This window comes from Callionymus lyra, chromosome 12 (genome assembly GCF_982586985.1).
Source record: "Callionymus lyra chromosome 12, fCalLyr1.hap1.1, whole genome shotgun sequence".
Lineage (NCBI taxonomy): Eukaryota > Metazoa > Chordata > Actinopteri > Syngnathiformes > Callionymidae > Callionymus > Callionymus lyra.
In genome coordinates this window covers 14,493,360-14,519,228 of record NC_141829.1, presented here as the reverse complement: position 1 = coordinate 14,519,228, position 25,869 = coordinate 14,493,360, and the positions used below count along the sequence as shown (strand labels likewise).

Below are 25,869 nucleotides of genomic sequence, written 5' to 3'. Positions count from 1 at the left end.
GTGACAGAACCGTTCATTTGATAATACTTGGTGCTGTGTTTAAGTCCTGGACAGACCGAAATGAACATAATATACTTTTGAAAATAAACTGTATAGGACTAGGAGCATAATTTAATAACAATATATTTAAAAACGGATTAATATATAAGGTGTTAACTATATTTGGGAATTTACCGATGTGAGGAAATTGTTTATTTTCAGGACAACATTTTTTTCCCCCGCTTATAAAATGGAAAGGACACAAGAATTGATATATAGAATCCATTTCAAACAAGCCTGTTTTAATCTGAATTGAAATAATCTTAGTATGTAAGGCAGACATTGTAGCAAATGGAATGTAAATCCCTATCTTTAGATATATATATTGTCGATAAGACTAAGAACATGTAATTACAGGGGATTTAAAAAAAACATTTATTGCGGATTAAAGTGGCTTATTTTCACTTTTTTTCAATTTAAAGCTGGATTGGCTTAGTGTTCCAAACATACATTTCATAGTATATCAAGTTCTTAACAAATAAAAACGCTAAATGCATAGATAAGTTACATAGATGTGGATGATAAGATATGTATGTGGAGGCATCACGACATCGAGCTACAGGCCAGAGTCATTAGAATATTTCAGATGTGCTGCATCCCTGGTCTTTAAATGTCAAGCTGGAAGCTTTAATGAGATGCTGCAGTGCAAAAAGAGGTATTTTCACAAGTATAAATGGCTTTTAAAAACTATTCTCTATTCACATGTGACAAATGAAACAATTATCTCATAAAAAAAAAGAAACAAAATCAATATTTGTTTATGAGTATCACATTTTTTGGGGAAGAAAATGACGTTTTAAGCAACCGTTATTTCTGAAACTCAATATTCTTTTGTCTCCACGCTAGGATGAGTCCTCTGGGTCAGAACCGGCCCCTCGGTCCCCGGCGGTCAGCTCACCTCATCTCCAGAGTTTCCGTGCCTCATCAGCAGCCTGAACGCTCCTGAGAACTCTGGTGCTGGCCCGCGTCCCAGAGAGGCCATGCGGCGGTTCGTCTATTGCAAAGTGGTTCTCACCACCTCTTTAGTGTGGGTGCTGGTGGACGTGTTCCTCTTGCTCTACTTCAGCGAGTGCAACAAATGCGACGACCGGAAGGACCGTTCGCTGCTCCCGGCCCTTCGCGGTAAGTTTTACGTCCGACTTTTTACATTTTTTTATTTCTATATACACCTGTAAGCTTTCAACCTCGGCCACAGATCGTCTCTATAGAGAGTATTAATCCCATGACTAGCAATTGAAAAGAAACAAAAACCAAAAAGCCACTGCATTTCTTCCCTACACTAGACTACGGTATCAGTAATAAAATTGACAATTTAACTTTTTTTTTAAACTTAAAAAGAAAAAAACAACTAAATCTACAATTTAACTTTTCTTTTTTTAAATGTAGTTTTAAATGTCACCTTAATGTTTTTGTCATTAAATGTTACACTTTATTTGGTTTGTTTTTGTCTTTGTTTTATACTTTGTAGGTAATATTTCCCTAACCCTGTTATGTCAGGGTCAAGGTGACTCGGAGACCGAAAAAAAATATGTTTGTGGTATCCCTTGTATCAAATCAGGGTAAAGGTGACCCCGAAGGCCTTGAAAACAAATGTGTTTGTGGTATCCCTTGTGTTGCCTCAGGGTCAGGGTGAACGACCTCCCTGGCTTTTTTGAATACATATGCAGTGGTGAGGGTCGTCCGGCCTTCGGGTCACCTTGACCCTGCCATAACACAAGGGTTAAACATTTTAATTTAATTTATTTTCAGAACAAAAAAAACATTTTTTTCTGTTTTAAACAGTGTGACAACCAACAGTATACTTTAAAGATATTTCTGGTAACATAATATTTTAATTACATATATATATAACTATTTTGAGGTTATCCTATTAAATATTTATATATTTATATATATTACGGATGTTAGAAAATATCAATTTGCCGATAAATCGCGATATTCTTTTTCATGATTCTGTATCAATATTCAACAGCACTGTATAGATTTAAATTAAAAAGAAAGAGAGAGAAAGAGATTGGCTAGAAAATCCTATTTAATGTGGTACCATATTTATTTTATGGTTCATAGTTCAATAAAGTGTTTGCTAATAAAATAATTATCATGGAAATAGTCATGGTGTTCATTTTTACGTTGCAATTAAACTCCCAACCGCTAGATGGCAGCAGTCATTATTTCCTCTGCAGTTGAAGGGACATTGTAAACCCCGCGATGACTGAGGACGAGAGGATACAGTCGACTCCGGTCAGCTTTTAAAGCTGATGTTCGGAAATATTTTGGTTTTGGATCAAATGAAAGAAGTCGCGATTTCGTCAAGAGTCATGTGGTCTGTAGATTCTGCAACACCAGAGTCAAGTACTTGACCATACTACAAATGTATCCTTGTTACTACAGTATCACAATATATCGTATCATTACTGTATCTAATACGTATCCTATCGCCAGATACTTTGTCAATACACCACCCCAATGGATATTAAAAAACATATTTTAAAGTGAAATAAATGGCCAAATTACGAAGGTATAATTTGAATAATCCGTTGTTACTTTTTATTTCTACCACTACTTACTTTCAACAAACCAATTATAAATCGTAAATTTGTTCCTAAAAAAGATCCCATTTACTGACTCTCCTGACAGAAAAAGAGTCGTATGACAAAACTTTTGCCGTTATTACTGATGAATAATTAATCATCCAAACCCTTCACCATCTCATGTCAAGTTTCTTCCAGCCTCTCTCTGACAATCTCCACTAATTTAAAATTCAAATATCAGGATTTAAATTTCATGTAAATGTGTATAAACCTTTTTCTTTTGTGGTCCGTCGTGTTCTGAATTCAGGACTTTTCAATTTTCTGTTGATTCAAAATAATGAATAAATGAAAGTGAAATAATTCATTGAGTTTTTTCCGGGAGAACCATCTGTTTACTAGATGACGTTTGCATCCGAATCCGTCCAGCGATTCAATCTAATTAGCTGATTTTGCATTCCAACAGATGAATGAGGGCTAATGAACGAGGGAAATAAATAAATAAATACAAGGGAGAGAGATTTTTGGCAGACGGTCTGTCACTCCCACTGGCTCATGTTCCGTAACCATCCCAGTGTCCCGGGCTGTTGACGGCGGCATTTTCAGAATTCATTATTTTCAGTAACCTACAGCAAATAACATGAAACTTTTGAATTTTTAAACAATATTTCTCTGGATTTATAATGCATTTTCACTCCTTTTCACTAACTTATTTCTACAAAAGATGGAGAAAATGGAGAAATATTTTCTATTTTCAATGTTTTTATTATTAATTACCAGTTGAACTGTAAATCTAACATTTTAAAATAGTAGGTCTTCTAGGTTTCTTTCTAAGTATTATGAGTATTAAAATAATTATTTGAAAATGATGTGTTTGTACCGTTTTAGTAATGTTTTAAAGCCCATTTTACAAAATTAAATGCAATTATTAATAGGTCATAGTTAACCTTTTTCCTGTATTTTCTCCTTTTTAATTAAAATGATTTGGGTAATTTTTTTTCCTCATCAGTTGAAGGCTTTTTTCCCTTCATCCCTTCTTTCTTACTTACTTGCCAACGTTTTGTTGGTTGTATATTAATAGCATCCTAAGGTTAAGGGGTCAAGGTGACCTGAAGGCCTGGAAAGAAAGGTGTTTGTGGTATCCCTTGTGTTGCTTCTGGGTCAAGGTGAAATACTTCTTTTGCTGCCATAAATACATATGCAGTGGTGGAGGTCGTTAATCTTGACCCAGAGACAACACAATGGATACCACAAATACATTTGTTTTCAGGCCTTTGGGTCACCTTGACCCTGAGATTACACAAGGGTTAATGTCTATTAAGGAAACAATATCTTCTCCCTGGTCGTTCTTTTATGACTAGTCCATCTTTAAGGGGTATCTGAGGTCAGTTGCTTCATACAAACATTATTAACTTGAAATAAAGATTACAAATATATATATATATTTACGACAATATTATAAAAGTAAAGAGCAAAAGGACTATATAAAAATGTATTTTTTTTTAATTTAAAATTATGAATGAAAATATTTGAACATTTTAATGAATAATGGACAGATTGTAGAGTTAAGTAAATACACACACATTTAAATTTTGAAAATATAATGAATAAAATGTTGTATATTAGAAAAGAAGTTAAAAGGTACAATAAAACTGACCAGATGGTGTACAAATATCAACCTGAAATGACCAGATAAGAACGTACAAAATCAGTAAACATGATGCTAATTTACGTTAAATTAAATACGGTTAATACTTTACAGAAACCAAATAACAGATAATTTGTCTTCTTCTATCTTTCTTAAAAACAAATGAAGATTTTTGCTCAGCATCAGAGATAACATCATTGTTTTTACGCACATGTGTGTGTGTCTCCTGAGCAGTTAATTTCCTCACATGCCCTGGAGTAAGCAGGTTTATAAGAAGCTCTCTAAGCTGCTTTTAAGGTCACAGCGAGGCAGAGCGTCCCGCTACTGAGACTGATTATCATCCCGACGTCGAAGGTTACTGCTTATCCGCTGTGCTTGAGGAATGCTATGAATGAGTGTCAAGACGAAAACACGGATCACTGTAGATACTCAGCGTAGATACCTCGTGGACGAGTGGTTTAAAACCGGGGCTCGTCTTCACAAGAGTTAACTGTTGACTACTTCATTACTTCCTGGTTGATACGCTTTCTTGTTTTGTGTTTGCTTGAGAGAGGTTTGTGTTGACCAGATCATTTTTTAATTCAGTTTTTGAATCCTCAATGTTTTCTTCAAAATTCGCAAAAAATTGCTACAATTTCAACTTAAAATAAGAATATAACACAAACAAAGAGTCTTAAACTAGATTTAATTCATGTGTACATAAAAGTCTTTGTTGTAGTGTTTGCTTTTTTCTCCTGATATTATTTAGTTTAAACAAACTTCAAATATATTTGTGTAAATATTCAAATTGTAGTGGCTTGAAGAAAACAATAATGTAATATAAAGAAGGGGTTCCCAAACATTTTTGCACCACGAACCAGTTTCATTATTTTCCTGGGGGAACCTACCAATACAAAAAATACAAAAATAAAATGGCACGATCTGCAACGTTAATGCATGACAAACAAATCTCACTGTAACATTGAATCAGCTGCAGCCGCGGCAACTACTGTTTAACACTATTATTTCTTCTCATCTTATCTTTTAAGTACAATTTATATTGGCATGTCAACTATTCTCTCTCTTTCTTAACTAGTTTTTGGAGGACACTTGGCCAAAATAGCCTCTTGACATTGAAAGAGTAAAGAGAAAAAACACATTTCCTACAGTATTAATCAATAAAACAGTTACAACAATAAAAAATCTTTTCGGTAAGAAATGTATGGTTGTTTGGGGACTACTGTTATAAAAGTTTGTGTTTTTTTCGCAGTAGTTTTAGCATTCTGGACTCATTGTTGGGAAATTTCATTATGACACTAAGATCTTTTTTTTTTCTTTTTTTAAGGTAAGGTAAAACTTTAAGCAGAAACTTGAGCCGAATTTGATGGAGATTGAGTAAATTTGAATTTACAGAGTTAGTGCATTGTAATTGCAATTTCACAAAAAATCCTACTAAAAATCCTACTAAAAATCCTACTAAAAATCCTACTAAAAATCCTACTTTTGTGCTTGTTTACAGACTCTTGTTTGGTCCGTTTCCTGTATCATCTTCATGGAAAATTAAAAAAGTAATCTCAGGTTATCTATTATGGAAATGAATGCAAACACCATCTCAGACCCACTGCCACAAAACTGCCTTAAATAAGAGAATTTTCTTCTCCAAGAAAACATTAAGTTTGTATAAACACCCTAAATTACATAATAATTCAATTAATTTCCCCAGTTTTGATGAATCTTTTGCATGTTTTACTTTGAGCAAACATCTTCATGTTTTTATATAAACACACAAAGTCTGTTCAATATCGGATGAATCCATTTCTAAACAGTTTGTTAGATGATATATTGTCTGACAGCCACTGAGCCGACAAGCGTTTCATTCTGGGAACAGACCCTCAGAGGTGAGGGTTGTAACACGGCGAGTGAATGTGAGAAGAAACCTTGAGATGAAGCTGTCAACAGACAAATTAGACGCTGTGACCTGACATTGTTCATGGTAGAATCTCTGCTAAGAACTCTGGGACGGAGTGGAACGACATAATAGTGTGTTTATGGTCTGTCGTACACAGGAAGGATTAAATAAAAAAAAGAAGGGATGGAAATGTATGCCCAGGTCTGACTGTAATACAAGATTATTGCACGCTCTGTATCCGTCCATTTAAACAATGCTTTCCCCCTTTTTTAGCTTCTACAAAAGTGCAGGAAATAATTAGAGAAATCTTTATACACAAAATATAACAGAAGCTGTTTTAATTGACAGCCGGCTGATCCAATAAAATACTTTAGACGCTGGTTGGACCTGATGATAAAGTTCACACGTTTTTAAAGTAGTGTCAATAAAGTTATAAATGTACTTGTATTAACAACATACATTCTGAAGTCAATATAATCAATTTGTTGCTTATAATAACGAGTCAGTGAAAGTTAATGATTGAGAATAATTATAAATATAGATCGACATGATCTAAATAGTAATTCAAGTCAAATAATGACAGAGAGACAGTGTTTTAAAAGCAGGAAGCAGATGGACTGAGTCACAGAAAGATGCCAAATTGGAACAATACATTTGAAGAATAAAGACTGGTACAGAGAAAAACACAGACGGGTGAAAAAGAGGAACATGAATTGATTAAAGTGATAGTTCACTTTTAGAATTCTCATTTCGAGGCTTCAATACAAGATGGAGGTTACAGACGAGCAGTACGGAGGGATTTCGATGTTTTTAAGTTTGTCTTTTTGGACGAAGACAACTGAACTCCAGTCGCTACATTAAAATGAACAAACATTTTTGTCTGTAATTCTAAAAAGGAACAGAATAATCCCAACCCTTAGTCGACGGGAGAGTGAGGAGAAAATGAGTGACATTTGGATTTAAGGCGAACTATCTCTTTAATTTCCATTCAATTAATTTAATGTCTTAAGACATTTTTATTTGTTCAGGCTTTTCCTTGATTTTCTGGAACTCCTGTGTTATTATCTTGATCTTTTAAGTATATATTTTATTGAGTTTTGTTTTGATTGTTTAGGCGCTTTGTGACCCTGGTCTGGAAAAGCGCTCTATAAATATTACTTACTTACTTACTTAATAAAAAATATGACTAACTCAAGAATGGTTGGTCAACTGCACCAACGCTTTCCTCTGGCGATCAGAGTCGCCTCCAACACATCATCATGTGTCGTCAGAAGTCCTAGATTGGGGTCAGAGAGAAGCACTGCAGCTGTCAAAGCTGTGTCGACCAGATTAGACGATTGTTCAAATGGACAGTGTCAGCAAGCCCAGTCGTTTGAGTCCAACAATCAGCCGACACCAGCCCACTTCCACGGCCCCGGTCGAGGGTTGGAGGGGGGGGGGTGGTGATCCTCTTAACCTGAGGGGACGACTCCGGATATTTCCTCCTCCGTAGAATCACTGCCGGCGCTCTCAGAGATGATTAGAGATGAAGAGAATAGACGTAAATCCTGCCAGGTTTGTTTACTTTTAACGGTAAAGGCTTGGGTGGGAGACTCGGGCGTCTCTGTATAGGAAGAGTTTCTATTAATATGTTCACCACACACTGAAAGCACTGATAGATTAAATGGAAATTAAATAGAGCTGCCAGACTGTTCACTGCTTAATACCCATCCAGCCCAAACCATGGCAACGGGGAGGGAGCTTAGTCGGCAGGGGGGTTGAGGGGGTTGGTGGGGGGGTTACTGCCATTCTGATGTGTGAAATATGCACATTGGAGAAAAGGGGAGAAGTTTTTTTTTTTTCTGTCTGTGAGAAACCAGTTGGGTGTAAATCCTCCGTTTCACAATCGCTGCTCGAGTACATAAGGTTGTGCGGCTGAATAGAGGATAAAAATCTATGTAAATGTATTTAAGTAATTTTTTTTCAAGCATTGAAATATTTAAATGTATTAACATTCTTACATGGAATTTAAAAGGCCACACTTTTAAAAACGTAAAATAAAAAAAAAGGTATTTTTGTGTTATTGGAACTTGAATATCAAACTCTTATGTGTGAAATCATTCATTTTGAATTGATTTTTCAATATTTCAATATTAATTATTCCAGACAAATAATTAAACCTTTCAATATACAAAATATTGAATTCAATTAAATCAAATTTAACTTTTCAGTATATATAAACTATTGAATTGAACTAACTTAAATTAAACTTGAACTTTCAATAATCAAAGTATTTAATTGCTTAAAAAAAACCCTAACACTCCGATAAAACCTTTTTAATTTTTTTTTAACAACATTTGAAATATTAAATTCCACCATTCAATATTTTGTTGACACTGAAATACTTTCATAGATAAACCATTATCTATTTTGTAATTTGATATGAGTGACATTAATTACATAATGGTCTGTAAAGCAACACTACCTAAGATAATGACCCATATTTTTCGATTACATGACCCCCAAACAGTGTTAGGTCGGAGATGACAGTTGAATTCATTGCCATAATAGCTGATGTACTGAAAGGACATTTTGAAGTTTTTTTGGAAGTTTGAGCTGGATTGTGTCTCTTGCTCTCGGTGAGGTACTAGAGCTGTACTGCGAGTATAGAGTTAAAGTTAAAGTTAAAACTGAAAATATAAATATTTAATTAAAAAAACCTTACACTTCATCTTTGTTAAGTAATATTATATTTGTCACTAAAACAAATAAAGATGTTAAGAAGTAATCTGTGCAGCTATTGTCTATATTATTGTTATAAATACCACAACAACCGTAACTATCAATATACATCTAAACCTGTCCTGAAAGAAAAAATCATGTGAGACAATGAATGACTCACGACTCTCTGGATGTCACTGCAGAAGGTTTGTTATAAATCGCCATTTTGACTCTCCACTGACATTAAACCCAGAGCAGTTTGACCTACATTTTTTAAAACAACTTGAGAGATGAGAGGAAGCTGTTATGTTGGCAGAGACCAGTTACTTATCAGGTCCCCTTGTTCAAATTAGCATTAATATGAACAGAACAAAAAACATACACACACAGTATTGTAAGAAAGGGTGTAAGAAAATGAGATACTTATATGGCAATATTACCATAACACTGTATCAATATTCAAAAGCACATTGTTTTTTATTTAATTATTTAGTTTTTTATTAATTTATATAGATATTTTCTTTCAAATCAAATTCTGTTTTTATCAGTTCTTATATAGTTTAATTTCAATAAAGTGTTCAATACAGATTTTATTTACTTACAATTAATATGCATCTATTTACAGTGTTCATTTTTATGTTCCGAATGAAACCTCACGAGATCCCTCTGATGGCTGAGGACAAGAGGATACAGTCGACTCCATCACATTTTAAAGCTGATGTTTGGACAGATTTTGGTTTCAAAACAAATGAAAGCAGTTACGACTTCGTCAAGAATCATGTGGTCTGTAAATTCTGAGTCAAGTCCTCAGAGAATACTACAAATATATCCTTGTTCCTACAGTATCACAATATATCGTATCGTTGCACTTGTATCATGATATTTATAGTATCACAATACACTCCCCTAATTGTGAGTCTAAAAAATACATGTAGATCAAATGTCCTTACTGGTTGTGTTCACATAAATACATGAGCTGAAAGACAAAAAAATAAAATTAAGGTAGGTATGTAGGTAGAACTTTATTGATCCCTCAGGAGGTCTCCTTCGGGATTTTTTTTTTCTTCCAATTAGCCACAGCAATAAGTGACCCAACAAGAGACATTTTTCTTTTTACAAGTTCACTTCAGGATATTGAAATTATATTATTACCAATTACTGTTTTTCTTTAAACACTTTTGAGAGCAATAAAACATTAAATAACTAAACTTGAGGTTTTTTAAACGATTATTATCTGTTTTTATCCGTTGACTTCATGAGGAGAACTGACTGGTACCGAAGTCAGTTCTTCTTGAAGACTTGACGCTGAAACATGCAACTGCAGGAGGTCAGTCAGGGCTCATTATCCTCCTTCTGAAGAGAAGCTTTAATGTTCTCCAGCTCAGCAGTTCATCTAATGGCATTTCCCGCCATAGTGTGCTGCTGCTGCGATCTTGTCGCAATGTCAAATTTGAACACAGACGCTGAAAACTTCATCAACTCAATTAAGTCCCTGTTCTAAATGATGCCAGCGCTCTCTGACTCTCTGAAGGTTTCTTATCACTTCTTCTTCTTCTTCTTCTTCTTCTTCTTCTTCTTCTTCTTCTTCTCTGCTGTGACGCAGCGGTCATATCTAGGAGCCACGAGGGGCCCGGAGAGATGGGCAAAGCTGTCAACATCCCCAAGGACGAGCAGGAGAAAATGAAGGAGCTTTTTAAGATTAACCAGTTTAACCTAATGGCCAGCGACATGATTGCTCTCAACAGAAGTCTTCCGGACGTGAGGTTGGACGGGTGCGTACTCTTTTTCCTTTAATAGCCTTTAATTGCTTGCATACTTGCTTATAGAACAGTTTCTTTTTGCAATTAGGGTTTGAAGTATAATGTTGCCAATTAAAATAATTTGTCTGAAGCAATACATCTTATCATTAATGGCTACATCTGTCTAGATAGACCTTTCCTCGCAAATTTCGTCAGGAATTGACTGAAATAGTGCCGTACCAAAAAAGGAGGAAATCTCAGGATGTTTCTCAGCTTTTTGTAAATGTGTTCAGCACACCTCCAGTCTCATTAGAAGTTATTAATATCCTTCATGAAGAGCAGTGGATGTTTCTAAAATTGGAAGCTGCTGTGGTTGAAAGTGCATATACAAGTTTTCGTCTCTTTCTGCTCTGTCTGGGATCGGGACGAGGGGGCAATGGCTTCAGTAGGGAGGTCCAGACTTTTCCAATCAAGGTCCGAGGCGGTCCTAAGGCAGCTGAGAGATTATTTATTCTTGCCCCCTCAACCCCCTGTGGTCTCCTTCTAGAGGCATAATGAGATTCCCAAGCCACCTCAACGGCCTTCTCCACACAAAAGAGAAGTGACTTTACTCCTACTCTCAGCCACCCTTCCAGAGAAATCAAAGTTTGTCTCTTTTACCAAAGATTTCGTTCTTTCGATCACAACCTATTGATCGTGACCATGGTAAGTAAGTAAGTAAGTAAGTAAAGGTTACTTGTAAAGTGCCTTTCTAGACCAGGGTCAGTAGACCCCATCAAAAGCAGACGGACAGGGAAGATTGTTCCAAAGCTTAGGAACAATGGCCTGGAAGGATTTCTCTCCTCTTATCCGGAAGTGTGTTCAGGAACCATCATTAAATTCTGATCCATAGACCTAAGAGTGTAAGTCTGGATCAAGTCGCTGATGTAAGGCGGAGCCTGACCATGAATAGATCTGAAAGTAAGAACCAGAATTTTAAAATTGATCCTGAAAGAAACTGGCAGCCAGTGAAGAGTTTTAAGGATCGGGGAAATGTGAGTTCTTCTACTAGAGCGGGTCATAATTCTCGCTGCAGAGTTTTGTATCAACTGCATGCGAGACGGATCCTTCTTGTTTAGACACAAAAATAAACTATTACAATAGTCGTAACGACAAGACATAAACACATGGATTAAAAGCTCCAGATCACAGGTGAGGGTAGAATGACCGGTATACTAATAGCTTTGCCTTTTGGCTTAGCTCTCTTTTCATAAAAAAAAACCACATCGATGCATAACTGCTGATGCCACTCCCTTCTTTCATCACTTGTCAAACAAGACCCCCAAGATCCTCCTCTACTTAGGACAGGAGTTCAAAGTGAACCCACAGAAGGCTCTCAGAACCAAGGACTCTGATTGGGAGGTGCTGATTTTCATCCATGCCGCTTCACTAACCTGTCCGGCAAGGGGTCACGTTCTAATGAGACCAATAGAAATAGAAAAGTTCCGTCTGAATTACCGTCATACCCGCTTAAAAAAACACAGTAATTGCTGTAGTTCAGTGCTGTGTTGTTGGCATTTGGAGTTCCTGGTTGCCACTTCTGACCTAGTTTTTGGCTGCGTTGTGTCAGTCGTGTCACTCTGAATAGACACGACTACGCTTGAAACGTCGTCTGCATCTAAATATTCTTGTCCAATGCCACACTTCTGCGCATCTTTGTATTTGTCGCCTCATTCTTTATTTATTCACAGCTGCACGTCGCTCATTGTCAGTCTCATCGATAGTCCAACACAGTCAAGGACATCTGCTGCGAGCGGTAGAATATTTTACCAAGAGAGAAACTAGTTTCTGGTTTTATACAACCTACAAGATCTAAGGTTGTCGGGAAAGATGTTTAAAACGACAATGGCCGGGTTTACTAGATTAGTTAAGAAGCTCTTAAGTGCTTAAGTGCTCTTAAGTGCTGTTAAAAAGAAGGATGTGTTTCCCAGAGTCGCTCTTAGCTTAAGAAGATCTTTCACTGAGAAGGAAATGACCCACTCTTAACAGACCAAATGCTCAGTGATTAACAAAAAGGAAATTTATATCCTTCACTTTTCCAAATAATAAAATAATACTCAATGAAGAAAAAATATTTCTTAAATTAATTACGCTTATAATTTTTCAACACACATCTACATATACGAGTTTATAGTACGACTATGACTAAAGCATTCAACATTTAATTACTTTTGTGAGTCTAATGAATACGTAAACAACATTAAACTCAACATTTTGCATTAAAACACTGCAATAAATCAACATAAATTAATATGAGACTAGAAGAAGACTTTTGCTGAACCCTTTGTCATATGAAAATGATGCATTCAAGGGTATAGGAATGAAAAAAAGACAATATAACTTAACAATTTTAACTTGGATAGACGAACAAAACATTTAAAATGCATTGGTTTTGTAATGAATACACATAAAAAATATCAACAATCCATTTGAAAAATATCAAGGAAACGGATGTAATTGGACATACAGACCTTATTAAGGCGTTGCCAAAGCCGACTAAGCTTCTTACGAAGCGTCTTTGGCTTGATCTTAAGGTTCAAATAAGGCATTTAGGAACACACCTGGGAAACACCTGTATCTTGACGCTCCTTCTTAAGAGCCTTCTTTAAGAACGATCTTATCAGGGAAACCCGGCCAAAATATTTGCATTTCAATGTAATGTCAAGTAAGTAAAGGCATCATTTCTAACTCAATTGAAAGCATATTTTCTTTGTTCCACCAGCTGCAAAACCAAAGTGTACCCGGACGACCTGCCAAACACCAGTATCGTCATCGTATTCCACAACGAGGCATGGAGCACACTGTTGCGAACAGTTCACAGCGTCATCATACGCTCTCCCAAACACTTGCTGGTGGAAGTCATTCTGGTGGACGACTTCAGTGAACGAGGTTGGTGTTTCGTCACGCTATAGACTTTTATTCCGAGTCGATGATTGTTTACTCGCTCGCTTTACAGACTTTCTAGGGAAGAAGCTGGAGGACTACGCCCGGACACTCGAGGTTCCGGTGAGGGTCTTGAGGATGGAGCAGCGTTCCGGACTGATTAGGGCTCGGTTAAGGGGGGCGGCCGCCACCAAAGGTCAGGTCATCACCTTCCTCGACGCCCACTGCGAATGCACCACTGGCTGGCTCGAGCCACTTCTGGGGCGCATCAAAGAGGACAGGTAATTTCAGCCGACTCCGCAATACCTTTTTTTCCTCCCCCCTGTAGGGCTGTAAGAGGATAATCCGAGAAAGGTCCTGGTCGGACACAAGAGCTATTAAAGGGGAAGAGAAGGCAGTTGTAAAGGGTGGGAAAGAGCAAGAGATTAAACCTTTTAGGTCCTTGTATACAGACAACCTGCCTTTCTTTGACTGGTGCTGCCGACTTCCTTACTCACCCTCATCCTCTAACTTAAAGTGAAGGGTCACGCAAAATTCAATTTCACTCATTTTCCTATCTCCCTGATATCGACTAAGGGTTGGGATTATTTTCAGAATAATCTGTGTCTTTTTGGAGTTATCGGCAAAAATGTTTGTTTATATGACGGGTGCGACCAGAGCTCACTTTTCTTCGTCCAAAAAAACACACTTAAAAACATCCAAATACCTCCATACTGCTCATCTGTAACATCCATCTTGTATTGAAGCCTAGACATGAGGAATATTTCCGAAAAAAATTAAACGAGTCTATATTTAAAGATGGTTTCCAGGAGATGCTAAACGGCTAATATGCCACATAGACAGGAAACACTCTGGGTAAATATAGCAAAGGGGGTCTACTGTCTACACTGGGAACCCCTATATTTTCAGAACAATTTCTCTTGTCGGGCTTTATTAAAAGAGGGACGTTACAGATGAGCCGAATGGAGGTATTTGGACGTTTTTAAGTGTGTCTTCATGGACCAGAAGCATGTAGAAAATGAGTGCCATTCGAGAATTTATATGCAATCAATCAATTGCAAATCAATTATTGACTTAGACATGGATTACTCTGAAAATCGGGACGGGGCTGAGTAGAAAATAGGTAAGGTTTGAAAGTTTGGTGAACTATCTCTTTAAGTATACCCTTAGTTTTTCCGACCATACCGCCCGCATCCTCACCCGAGGCTGCCCTGTCGATGCAACTGGCATGAAAAGAAGACAGCTGTTCGAAGCTAGCCTCGTGCGAGGTCAGAGGACCGGGTGATCCACACCCGAGGGTCGTCGATGTCAGAACAGCTTGCAGAAGTTTCCAGGCTCCTCATTCCTCACTGTCATTGAAGTTTGCTGAAGAAAACGCTGCATTTTCAAGGTGTGCCAACTAAACCAAAACCTGCTCCCATCATGAACTCACTCCCTCCAGGAATGTATGTCATTTTTGGGGCTCCCCTTTTTTATTTCACTCATGTCTGAAGTCTGTTGGAATTTCAACCGAAGTTGGTCCAGTATTTCTTTTTCGCCTCCATCCATTCGTCTCCTGTGAAAATGGATTTCTCTGTAAAATGTCTACACTTTTTTTCTGCTGAACCACAATCTCTTTCTTCTCTATTACATTGACTTGGAGTGCAGTGTCATCATCATTTCGCATGAGTCAGTCAGCTGGAGAATATACAGTAGCCTCTCGACTACTTAACTTAAATCAGCCGTTGACTCTGTATATCCACAAAGTATAAAACATGAGTGAGAGTATCTCGTTTCACAGGTTCTTTGGCTTCCGTTTTCAAGTTTGTAACAAATACTGTGTCATCATCATCGTGATTTCTTTTGTTCTTTGATTCCTTCTGCTTGTTGAAACTTTCCATTTCATCCCCTGCTGATATTTTAAAATAGCTTTAATTAGCTTTATAAATAATAGGTCCTGGAATGGAGAAGTAGGCTGAGAAATGAGGTTAGCAAAAATACACATATGGTCAAGTGTGTAAAGATGCAAGAGTGTCTGTTGTTTCATTGGTGTATATTTTGGTATTTATGGTACTTGTAGTACCTGTTGGAAGTAAATAACATGAAAGATAGTATTTACTGCCTTTACACACAGTGCATTTATTTTTTTATAATTTATTTTTACAAAAAAAAAAGGGATTTATACCAAGTCTTAACTAACCATAATCTGGTACTAGGGTCAAAATAATTTTATAATCAAACAGCAAACGTTAACACGCAATAATTGAACTATTTATGAAATATTAAAAGATCATTTAAACCTATCATGTAGTTTTTCACGCATTTGTGTTTTTACACTTTCAAAGATCTTTATTTATTATTCATCATCCAGCTTTATTAGCAATAATTATGCAACAGACACCCTTAAACCTCTTCTGACACCATTTGTCACACATATTCCGACGATATGTTTTACATTATTATACTTTTGTTTTGTCAATCCTATGATGCCCACACACCAGAAGATTTAGAAAAGACTTGAAAACAATAGGGAAAGACTTGAAAAAGACTTCGGGAAAATACTCTAAAAGACTGTTAACTTGCATCTAAAGACTGGTGTTCAATGTTTTTTGTCCCAGAATAGTCTCAGACTTAAGATTTTACAAATGGATCTTGTAGGGTCACTAATTTCAAGTCTACGTCTAGATTGTTTTCGCTTGAAGATAAAACACTAAAATACAAACACAAGAACTTATTATTTTATTGTCTTTATTATAAGTATTCTTTTTAGATATGTGTTATTTATAGTCTTTTTTATTTTTTAATAATAATTTAAAATAAAGACAGGTATTTATTGTTGTATTTATTATTATTTTCATAAGAAAATAATATAAGCAATACACATATTCATTATTTGGAGTCTTTTTTTTTCATTTTTGTATGCCCTGAACGCAACCAGTTATTTATCCATTTGGAAATTCCATTTTCACCTGTTGCTTGCTGCTTTCTTCTACGTCCATGCTTGTTAAAATGACAATGTAGTTGGTTGGTGGTCATTTTACGTTACTGTGACTTAAGATAATATCAAACACGTTGGATCATACCTTGAATAATGTAGGGATACAACAGTCCAACTTTTATGGTACCGATACCTGGCCTTTGACTATTGGCCGATACCAGGTCTAGAAAAGCGCGATACAAATAAAAATGACTTACTTACTTACTTACTTTGGTAAAATATTAACTTTCTTTCTCTACTATACTGGTCATGCTTTCAATAATAAGTAGAAATACTAAATATAGAGTTACAAAGTTATTTTCAGAGTCCACTAGATGGCGGTTTCTGCACTTATTTTCCTTTGTTTTGAGCAACTTTTCTATTTCATCTTTAACCTGATGTCGCCACCTACTGACCAATAAACAACATTACACTGTTTCATGAAGCTTCATCAGCACATCACTAGTGTTTAAATGTTAGCAGGATTATGAGAACATAAAGATTGTCCCTCAGGTTGATATAGTGACAAGTAAAGATTATTGTTGATTGACAATTATTCAAAGACTTCCAATAAGAGTCAAACTGATTATAAGGTAAAGGAATTTGATGGGAGAGTTTGGTAAAAGAACGTTTGAGCCTCCGAGAATGAAAAGACAAAATCACAATCAGACTTCCTGTTACAGTTTGGTAAAATGTGTCGGCCCCCCGTGTGCTTCCAGGACGGCCGTGGTGTGCCCCATCATCGACGTGATCAGCGACGAGACGTTCGAGTACATGGCAGGTTCCGACATGACCTACGGGGGATTTAACTGGAAGTTGAATTTTCGCTGGTATCCTGTTCCTCAGCGGGAGATGGATCGACGGAAGGGAGACAGAACGCTTCCCGTCAGGTGCGGATAGAAACGTCTTCTTTCCTGCCGCTGCTCTGATAATTGTTCTGCTGCCACGCTTTCTTTCTGACGCTTTTGTAGCTTCTTTCTCTGAGGCTGTGAGATGTTTGCGATAGGAACTACCTGACAAAAAGACGGAACGGTTCCTTCAGATCTCTGGACTTTCTGTATTTTTAGATGTTTGCAGATAAAAACTGTGAGAAAATCTTTTCTTGGCGTTGGCAGTTATTGATTAAAGCAACCGTCTGGGTGATGTGCTAACTTTAACTTTGGAAACATCGGTTGTATTTTCTCAGTCTTTCAAACCCTGTGTTTCAAATGACAAACGAAAATTGTTGTGTATTGATTTAAACTCTATGTCTTCTTCAGGACTCCTACAATGGCGGGAGGACTTTTCTCGATAGACAAATCCTACTTTGAAGAAATCGGAAGTTATGACCCGGGGATGGATATCTGGGGAGGAGAGAACCTGGAAATGTCGTTCAGAGTGAGTTACTTTTTTCCTATGAACCAAAAATATATATACATGTACTGCCAGCTGAACATAAAAATAAAAAATAAAAAATTAAGCTTTTAGTCTTGCAGAAGCAAACTTAAATTCACAATTATTTATTTTATCGTTCTATCGGGCAACTAATTAAAAAACCCAACTTTAATGATTCACTTAAATGTTTCAAATGTTGAAGTCTCTCTGTTTTGAACTTATACATTATAAAATTCTCCCCCGTCTGAAATCTCAGTGAACCAGAGGTTACGAGAGCGTCCATTATGACGTATTAATGGCTTCACTCCTTCTCCAGCCAGCTGTAATCACGACCGCTTTGTTTATACAACAAGTTACAACGATTTGGAGACTTCTGGGATTGATGACGTGCGCTAACGAACCTTGATGTTTGACCAATCACAGCAGAGTGGGTGTGGTTATGGTGAACAAGATTTAATCTCCAGATAAACTAAATGTTTAAGATTATTTTCTAATGTAAGTATTTTAATTAAAAGAGTTAATTTTTATATCACCAACTTGTCCTCACTAATCCAACTTCTAATAATTTTAATATATGTGTCAATTCTTATATTGGCATAAACATTTTTAAATGTCGGAAAATCTATGTTAAAAATATGTTTTTGGTGGTTTTCCTTCTATTTAAATATCAAATAATCACTAGTTCTTCTCAGGTTTTTTTTTTCTTTTTTTTCATTTCGTCCCAAATGTCCACCGGTCTAAGAGAGCGGCAGCTGTTACACATCTGCCATCAGACGTCTCGTGGTGACTGAACCTCTCATGTGAAGCTGGAAACATAATGGATTGTGACTGTCAAGATCATGACTGTAGATGTTTGTCAAACGATCTCTCGGGGTCAACGGATTGTTCTGTTACAACTGGGCTTGTAGTTGTCGGGTGAACCAGTTAAAAACATCTTTATTCTGTCACCATGTTATAAAGTAACACAGAATTTGATTTTTTTTGTAAGTAAGTAATTATTATTTGTAAATCACCTTTTTCAGACCAGGGTCACAAAGCGCTTAAACAATACATGGTTAAAATATATACTTTAAAAGGCCAAGACAACATAGAGACAAACACAGCAGCAACAAGAAAATTAAGAAAAAGACTGCACAAATAAAAACGTCTTAAGATGTTTCTTAAAGGAGTCAGTAGATCATCAAACACAGAGGGTGAGGAAGATCGTTCCAAAGCTTAGGAGCAACAGCCTGGAAGGATTTCTCTCCTCTGTTCTTGAACTGTGTGCGAGGAACCATCAATAGATTCTGATCCACAGACCTCAGAGCCCGAGCTGGAGTGTAAGGCTGGATCAGATCACTGATGTAAGGAGGAGCCTGACCATGAATAGATATGGAAGTAAGAACCAGAATTTTAAAATTGATCCTGAAAGAAACTGGCAGCCAGTGAAGAGTTTTAAGCATCAGAGAAATGTAAGTTCTTCTACTAGAGCGGGTCAGAATTCTTGCTGCAGAGTTTTGTATTAACTGCAGGCGAGACAGATCCTTCTTGTTTTGACATGAAAATAAACTGTTGCAATATTTTAAATAGTAACTACTAATAGTTTGTCGAGAAGAAACAAACACATGGATTACAAGCTCCAGATCGTGTTGTGACTCAATTTTCCTGAGTTTAGAGATTTTTCTCAGTTAAAGGAAACCGTTTTTGGTCAGTTTTTTGCCATAACTAGTAGTGTGATCGTCTAATATAAATAATTTTTTTGTGCCAAAGTCTGGAAAGTGGTCAAATTTATTGGAATAATCTGATAAATTATTGAAACTGGAAAAATTACTCAGGGAATAATGAAATATCTGCTTGTTCATTTTACTTATGAGAGCAAGAAAAAGACGTGTGTTAATAATGAACCGATGCAAAACATCACATGCTTGCTCGATGTTACAGTATCTGCATAGACTTTTACGATGCTAGTTGCACTTTAGTATTGCACTCAATGAGCTCAATACACATGATTTTTTAACGATTTACGCCTTTTTTCGGAATCACAATTACGCTTGATGGTGTGTTGTCATGTTGTCATGTGTTGTCAAGGAAAAATGTGACCACATCTCAGATGGTGAAGTGATTGGTTTTTAGCTTTGAATTTGCACGTTTAATCCCAGCTCTGGCTGGATTGTTGTGTCCATGAGTACAATTAACCCTGATTGCTCTTGATGGCGAGCTAGAATGCTGCGTCGCAGCCTCCTGCCATCAGTGTTGTGGTTTTTTCTGAATGCATAAATGTGCATTTAAGATCAGGTACACAAAAATAAAACTAATTCCTCTTTAAACTGCTTCTGTTCATGCAGATATGGCAGTGCGGAGGGTCCTTGGAAATAGTCACATGTTCCCACGTCGGTCACGTTTTCCGAAAAGCGACTCCGTACAGTTTCCCGGGGGGAACCGGTCACGTCATCAACAAGAACAACAGACGTCTGGCAGAAGTGTGGATGGACGACTTCAAGGATTTCTTCTACATCATATCTCCAGGTATGAAACAACAGGAGGATGAGAATAATCTAGATTTTCAAGATTAAAGATAATTCCATAATTTCCAAAGACAATGATACTTTCCAAGTGTTGCAATGTTTTATAACATTAATAAATATAGAATTAAATAAAGAAATTAAAGGATAAACAGGAAAAAAAAAAAAATTCAATGGTGTTACTGAGCACATCAAACTCCCTTTTTTGTACTATCATTCAAATTTTAATCAGAATGTATTTTTATTTGCCTAAAATTGGAGATGTTCATATTACATTTAGTTTAAAAAAAAAATATATATATATATATATATATATATATACCTGTACATATCTTTTTAAGAAATATTGAAACTATTTAGATTGTATCAATTCATGCTTCCTACGATATCAACACTCTGTTGTGTGATATAAAATAAATAAGATAAGATGTATCTCTTTTCTTCATGGCACAGCCGTTCATAGAAAAAGATTAAACACACGAACACATTATATTTAGACTTACATGACGCATACAAAAATACAATAATAGTACGAATAATAACAAACCAATAAAAAATAAACTACAATAAACATAAATTATAGTAACAGTAAAAAAAAGATGTATATCCTGTATATATGTGTATGTATATATAATTAAAACAATGAAGACAAGAATCTGAATGTCTTTTTATTTATCTAAAATTGGAGATGTTCATTGTACATTAAGTAAAAAAAAAGAAAATATATACATTTTTTTTATAAGACATATTAAAAATATTAAGACTATATAAATTGTGCTTCTTATGACATAAGTACTCTATTGTTGTAAGATGTAAAATAAATAACAAGATAAGATATATCTCTTTTCTTCATGGTACAGCCGTTCATAAAAAAATAAACACACAAATGCATTATATTAAGACATGAATAAACATAAATAATAGTACAAATAATAAAAGAAACAATAACAACACATTTAAAAAATATTATATAATAAACATTAATGATACACTATAATAAACATAAATAATACTGTAACAAAATACATATAAAAATATATCCATATAAAATCAACACAATGAATATTGACAATAATATGAATATTGTATATTAACAAAATAAACTCTTCATAAATAAATATGTTTACTATAAAGCTATCAACTTAAATCAACTATTATTAGTAGGCTAACTAATATAAATACAACATTATTTTTAATGCACACACTAGAGAAGTACTGAAGTTGGAGTAGAAAGTTATAAACCCATTATTATTTTTTATTAAATAGTGTAAAATAAATAATTAAATATGAACAATATCAGTTTGCTGATGTATAGTTCAACAAAATTATTCAGTCTTTTGGCAAATTGCGACTATAATTAAAAGGATGATCACCGACGGTGCTTTTAAGCGACTGCGGTACGGATGACAGACCCTCCATCTGTTGCCTGGTAATGTGATTACCCTTTAGCGAGCAGCATTTTCCCTGAAAATCTCCGGTTAAGTGTTTAGATGGCAGCCAACCTTTATGGGATCCTCTGTAATCTGCCGCCCTCACTCCACACGTTTTGACCTTCTCCTCCGCTCTGGCAGGATGCTGCACTGACGGTTCGGATAGGGGGGTAAAAAAAATGGCGAGTGATGGATGAGTCTTTCTGGGTTTTGTGGCCCCTCAATGATTGCCCGGCTCCCTCTGGGTTATTAGAAAGAATGGGCCAGGACTTGCATCCGGAACGGGAACGGGGGGGACACTATAGCTGAAGCTGGGCTGAGGTTCGAGAGGAGGGCACTGATGGATTCTATGAAGAGCGTCTTCCTTTCTCTGCACAGGTGATTTCAAGATCACCGGAGCCATTCGTCTTCGGCTCCAGTGTTCAGTCGGCACACAGATGGCAATGGCTAGAAAGAATGAGCGGCTCTTCCACGCATGATAGAATTTTTTATCTTCTATCATCCAAGTACAAGTGTTTTACGGGCCAGTCACAAGTGTTTTTACCTCCGCCAACCAGGTGATAGTAGTTATCCCTGCCTCTGAGTGAAATCACTTGAAACCTGTAGAGTCATAAAAAAGTTAAACGATTTGTGGCGAAAAATACTATAAATCTTGTAATTTATCTCTAACAATTGACTTGCCTTGTTACCCCTAAGACACAGGTATGATCCCAGCAATCTGCCTTTTTTAATTGCTCCTTGGTTATTTTAGAAATCCTATAGTGTTGTGTCCGCAGTAGCTGACTCGCGCTCTCCTGGCTACTGTCTTTTTTTTTTCAACGTTGAGGCTTTATTTCTTCACATTTGCATTAGTCATAATAAGCAACGTTATTTTAAAACATCGATAGACTACGTCTCTTTTTTTTTTTTTCTAGTTTAGGTATTATTTATATTATATATGTATTTCGTGGCAACACATAATTTTTTTTAACCATGTCATATCTGGGGCTCTGTCAGAAAGTGGTGACAATAGTTGTTGACGTCATTTCTGGATTACCATCTGGATCCTTGACCCTTTTGAGGGTTTTGTTGGTAAATGAAGCTGCAGTGTGCAACTCTTCTTCGCCTACTATATATTGTTTGAGGTAATTCCATCATGTGGTTTAAAACTTACAACATGGCATTATTTTTTTGTCAGTTTTATTTTGATTTCAATTTATCAAATTTAAATTTTGGTGTATTTTTCATGGATCGACAGGAAAATAAAGTGATAAAATGACCAACAAGTGAAAGAACATTATTTTATTTAATTAAAGCTAGAGCAGTAGGGTTGATGAGCTTCTATACATTCAATACCATGGTTCTCAGTCATAAAAGGGCACAGTTTGGTTATTGAAAATCAGATTTTGTTTTGTTTGTTTAACCCTTGTGGGACACCTGGGTCAAAGTGACCCAGTGGCCTCCGCCACAGCATATGTATTCTAGGAAGCCAGGGAGTTACCTTTACCTTGACCCAGAGGCAAATATACATATATATTTTAATATATTACATTTGTTTGCACATAGAGTTTGATATTGTAATTTCTATAATAGAAAAATAAAATTGAAAAATGTGTTGTTGCTATAATAGTGCCAGCTTGACCGGCTGAAAGTTCTATCAAGTATCTCTGTACTATTTTGGTATTGTCTGGTGGTGATATTATTCAGAATTATAATTCAAATACTTTATTTTAAAAATATGGTTATTTGTTTATAGAATTCTTTTTAGATGTATAAATGTAATTTTATTTTTTAAATTTGATTGTGCATAAAAAATATGCTATATTACCTTTCAGTATAGAAATGATTGAATTTATTATTTAAATTATTTAAAAAAAATGATTAAATCCATAAAAATAAATAAATCCAAAGCGTTGTTTATAATGTTATATTCAACCATTTAATAATCTGATTTTCCTGATATACTTGCGTACCTCCTGTTATTCTACTACTCAAAATCCCTTTAAAATCTAATATATTATTTGATCGCATGTTATTCAATTTTATGTACATATTTTTTCAACGACAAAACACGAAAATATGTTGTAAAAAATCTGTTATGTAAAAAATGTAATTACTTCCGCTGCTACCAGACACAAGCATGCTAACGCTAGCATCATCTGTAAGATCATTACCCTCACAACAACATCTTATCACGACGGCAACGTTATCGCCTCCGTTTCCCGCGAACAAAAATCCAGAATATCGCTCGCCATCTACTAACCGATCTGTTAATCCCTCCTGCAGGAGTGATGCGCGTCGACTACGGCGACGTCTCGTCACGAAAAGCTCTTCGCGAGGCCTTGAAGTGCAAACCGTTCTCCTGGTATCTGGAGAACATCTACCCAGACTCCCAGATCCCCAGAAGATACTTCTCACTTGGTGAAGTATGAGCTTTTCTTTTTTTCTTCTTTCTCCATCGCTATCATTAGCTTTTAGAAAACTCGTACGTTCAGCGGTATATCTAACACCGACTGAGTGGAAGAGATAACTTCCCAAGAGTTGTTTGAAAAGTTTATTTTATTTGTGTTTACAAAGCTTCTGGAGGATGATTTAGGATTGAATCGATTCCACTTATCTGTCAAATAATCATGATTTTGTCTCATTATCTGTTAAATGTGTCAGAATTATCCCTCTTTCAAATGCTAACAGTTAGCCTAGCATCTGATTGTAGCACTATGCTAGCTCTTAAATCGTTTTGCCTAGTTTTGTTTGTCGAGTTTTTAAATTCTTTATGGAATTCTTTTTACTCTTTTTTGATTATTTGACGTCAATGTTAAACTATGAAACTGAACATTTAAAAAACCATTTTTATTTTATGCTTTAATTGCTATTATTATTGACAACATTTAGTATTTTCCTTTCAGTTCTGTGTCCAATGCAATACATTGAAATACACAATGATTTGCTGCTATGCATGTTTTTCAATTTGTATTTATTTGTTGTTTAATATTATCTTTAACCCTTATTGGACCCATAGTCACAGTCATTTAATCGAATCACGTTCTCCCTTTTTGCTGTATTTTCCCTAATAATATATATATTAGACATCTTCTGTCCATTTTTATAAAACATCATGTTAAAATCTTATACAAATAATTCTTTTCTTGGATTATTTTGAGCGACTTAATTGCGTTACAATGAAATTTAACGTTATAATATCAAGAAAGTACCAAAAAATACAGTAATTGTCAATGGAATACATATGTTTTCCATCATTAAATCAACAAACACTGGAAATATTTAATAGTTGTGAACAATTGGTTACTTAAATTAATATGAATTACGTTTTTTATGTTCCGATATAAAAAATGCAGACGCTTCCGATTGGAATTGCTGTGGCGAGCAAGTCGGCGAGAGCCGTGTCGTGAGCGAGATTGGAGAAATCACACGTCAGACTAATAATCCTCTAATCCTGGAAGATTTATTTAGCTGAAAATGAGATGATTTTTTGCTGCAGTTTCCTGTCCGTTTCCTGCTGCTTCTGCTGCTTCAGCGCATCCTCTTCAACTCCCTCCTGATTCTCATCCTCCTCTTCCCGAGTCAGCCGTTCTCAAACAGCCACAGTCATTAGAGTTTATCGCTTAATTACGTGCAATATTTGCTTCATTGGCGAACATTGTTATCTCTGCTTTACTGAGGCGGATCACTTCTATTTTTAATTATTAAGATATTATGGAGGGTTTGGTCGTGCAGATATGCTCCTAATTATGTTGTCGTAGCACATTTTATTGCTGTTATTATATTTTCTTTTATTAAAAAATGTTGTTTTGTTCTGTCAATCTGTTGTATTAGAAAATAATTTGTCACATTTAGAGCTTCTGTGTTCAGTTCGTGACATAGGCTCAGTCAGAAGTGACGACGGTGTCAAAGAAGATTGACAGCTGAGGGGCCAGTTTGGTCTGTCACTCAGTTTACCAGGCAAAATTGTTTTTCCCCCCAAAAAGCGTGACTGTAGTGTGATGCTGTCGACAGCCTGTGCGATGGAAGCAGCTCCGAGTTGTTTAGCCATTGATAAGAAAACCAGTGTTGACTTCACACAAAGAACTTGAATTAAGAATTGATTTAACTGAGAAAATAACAACTTATTTTTACAGTTTTTAAGTAAAGGATCATAGATTTTAAC

General features: G+C 35.8%; 1 protein-coding gene across 3 annotated transcripts in view; it reads left to right on the top strand.

Annotated features, from left to right (window-relative positions):
* Positions 1–25,869, top strand: part of galnt13 (polypeptide N-acetylgalactosaminyltransferase 13) — a 49,169-nt gene that overhangs the window by 4,840 nt on the left and 18,460 nt on the right. For all 3 annotated transcript variants that reach the window (XM_087804236.1, XM_087804234.1, XM_087804235.1), the window contains exons 2-9: positions 886–1,161; positions 10,407–10,575; positions 13,304–13,470; positions 13,538–13,745; positions 17,140–17,310; positions 17,680–17,797; positions 20,119–20,299; positions 23,991–24,130. In XM_087804236.1, coding sequence (XP_087660362.1) covers positions 1,020–1,161; positions 10,407–10,575; positions 13,304–13,470; positions 13,538–13,745; positions 17,140–17,310; positions 17,680–17,797; positions 20,119–20,299; positions 23,991–24,130 — 1,296 coding nt within the window. In that variant the 5' untranslated portion in view covers positions 886–1,019. The remainder of the gene's footprint in view (positions 1–885; positions 1,162–10,406; positions 10,576–13,303; positions 13,471–13,537; positions 13,746–17,139; positions 17,311–17,679; positions 17,798–20,118; positions 20,300–23,990; positions 24,131–25,869) is intronic.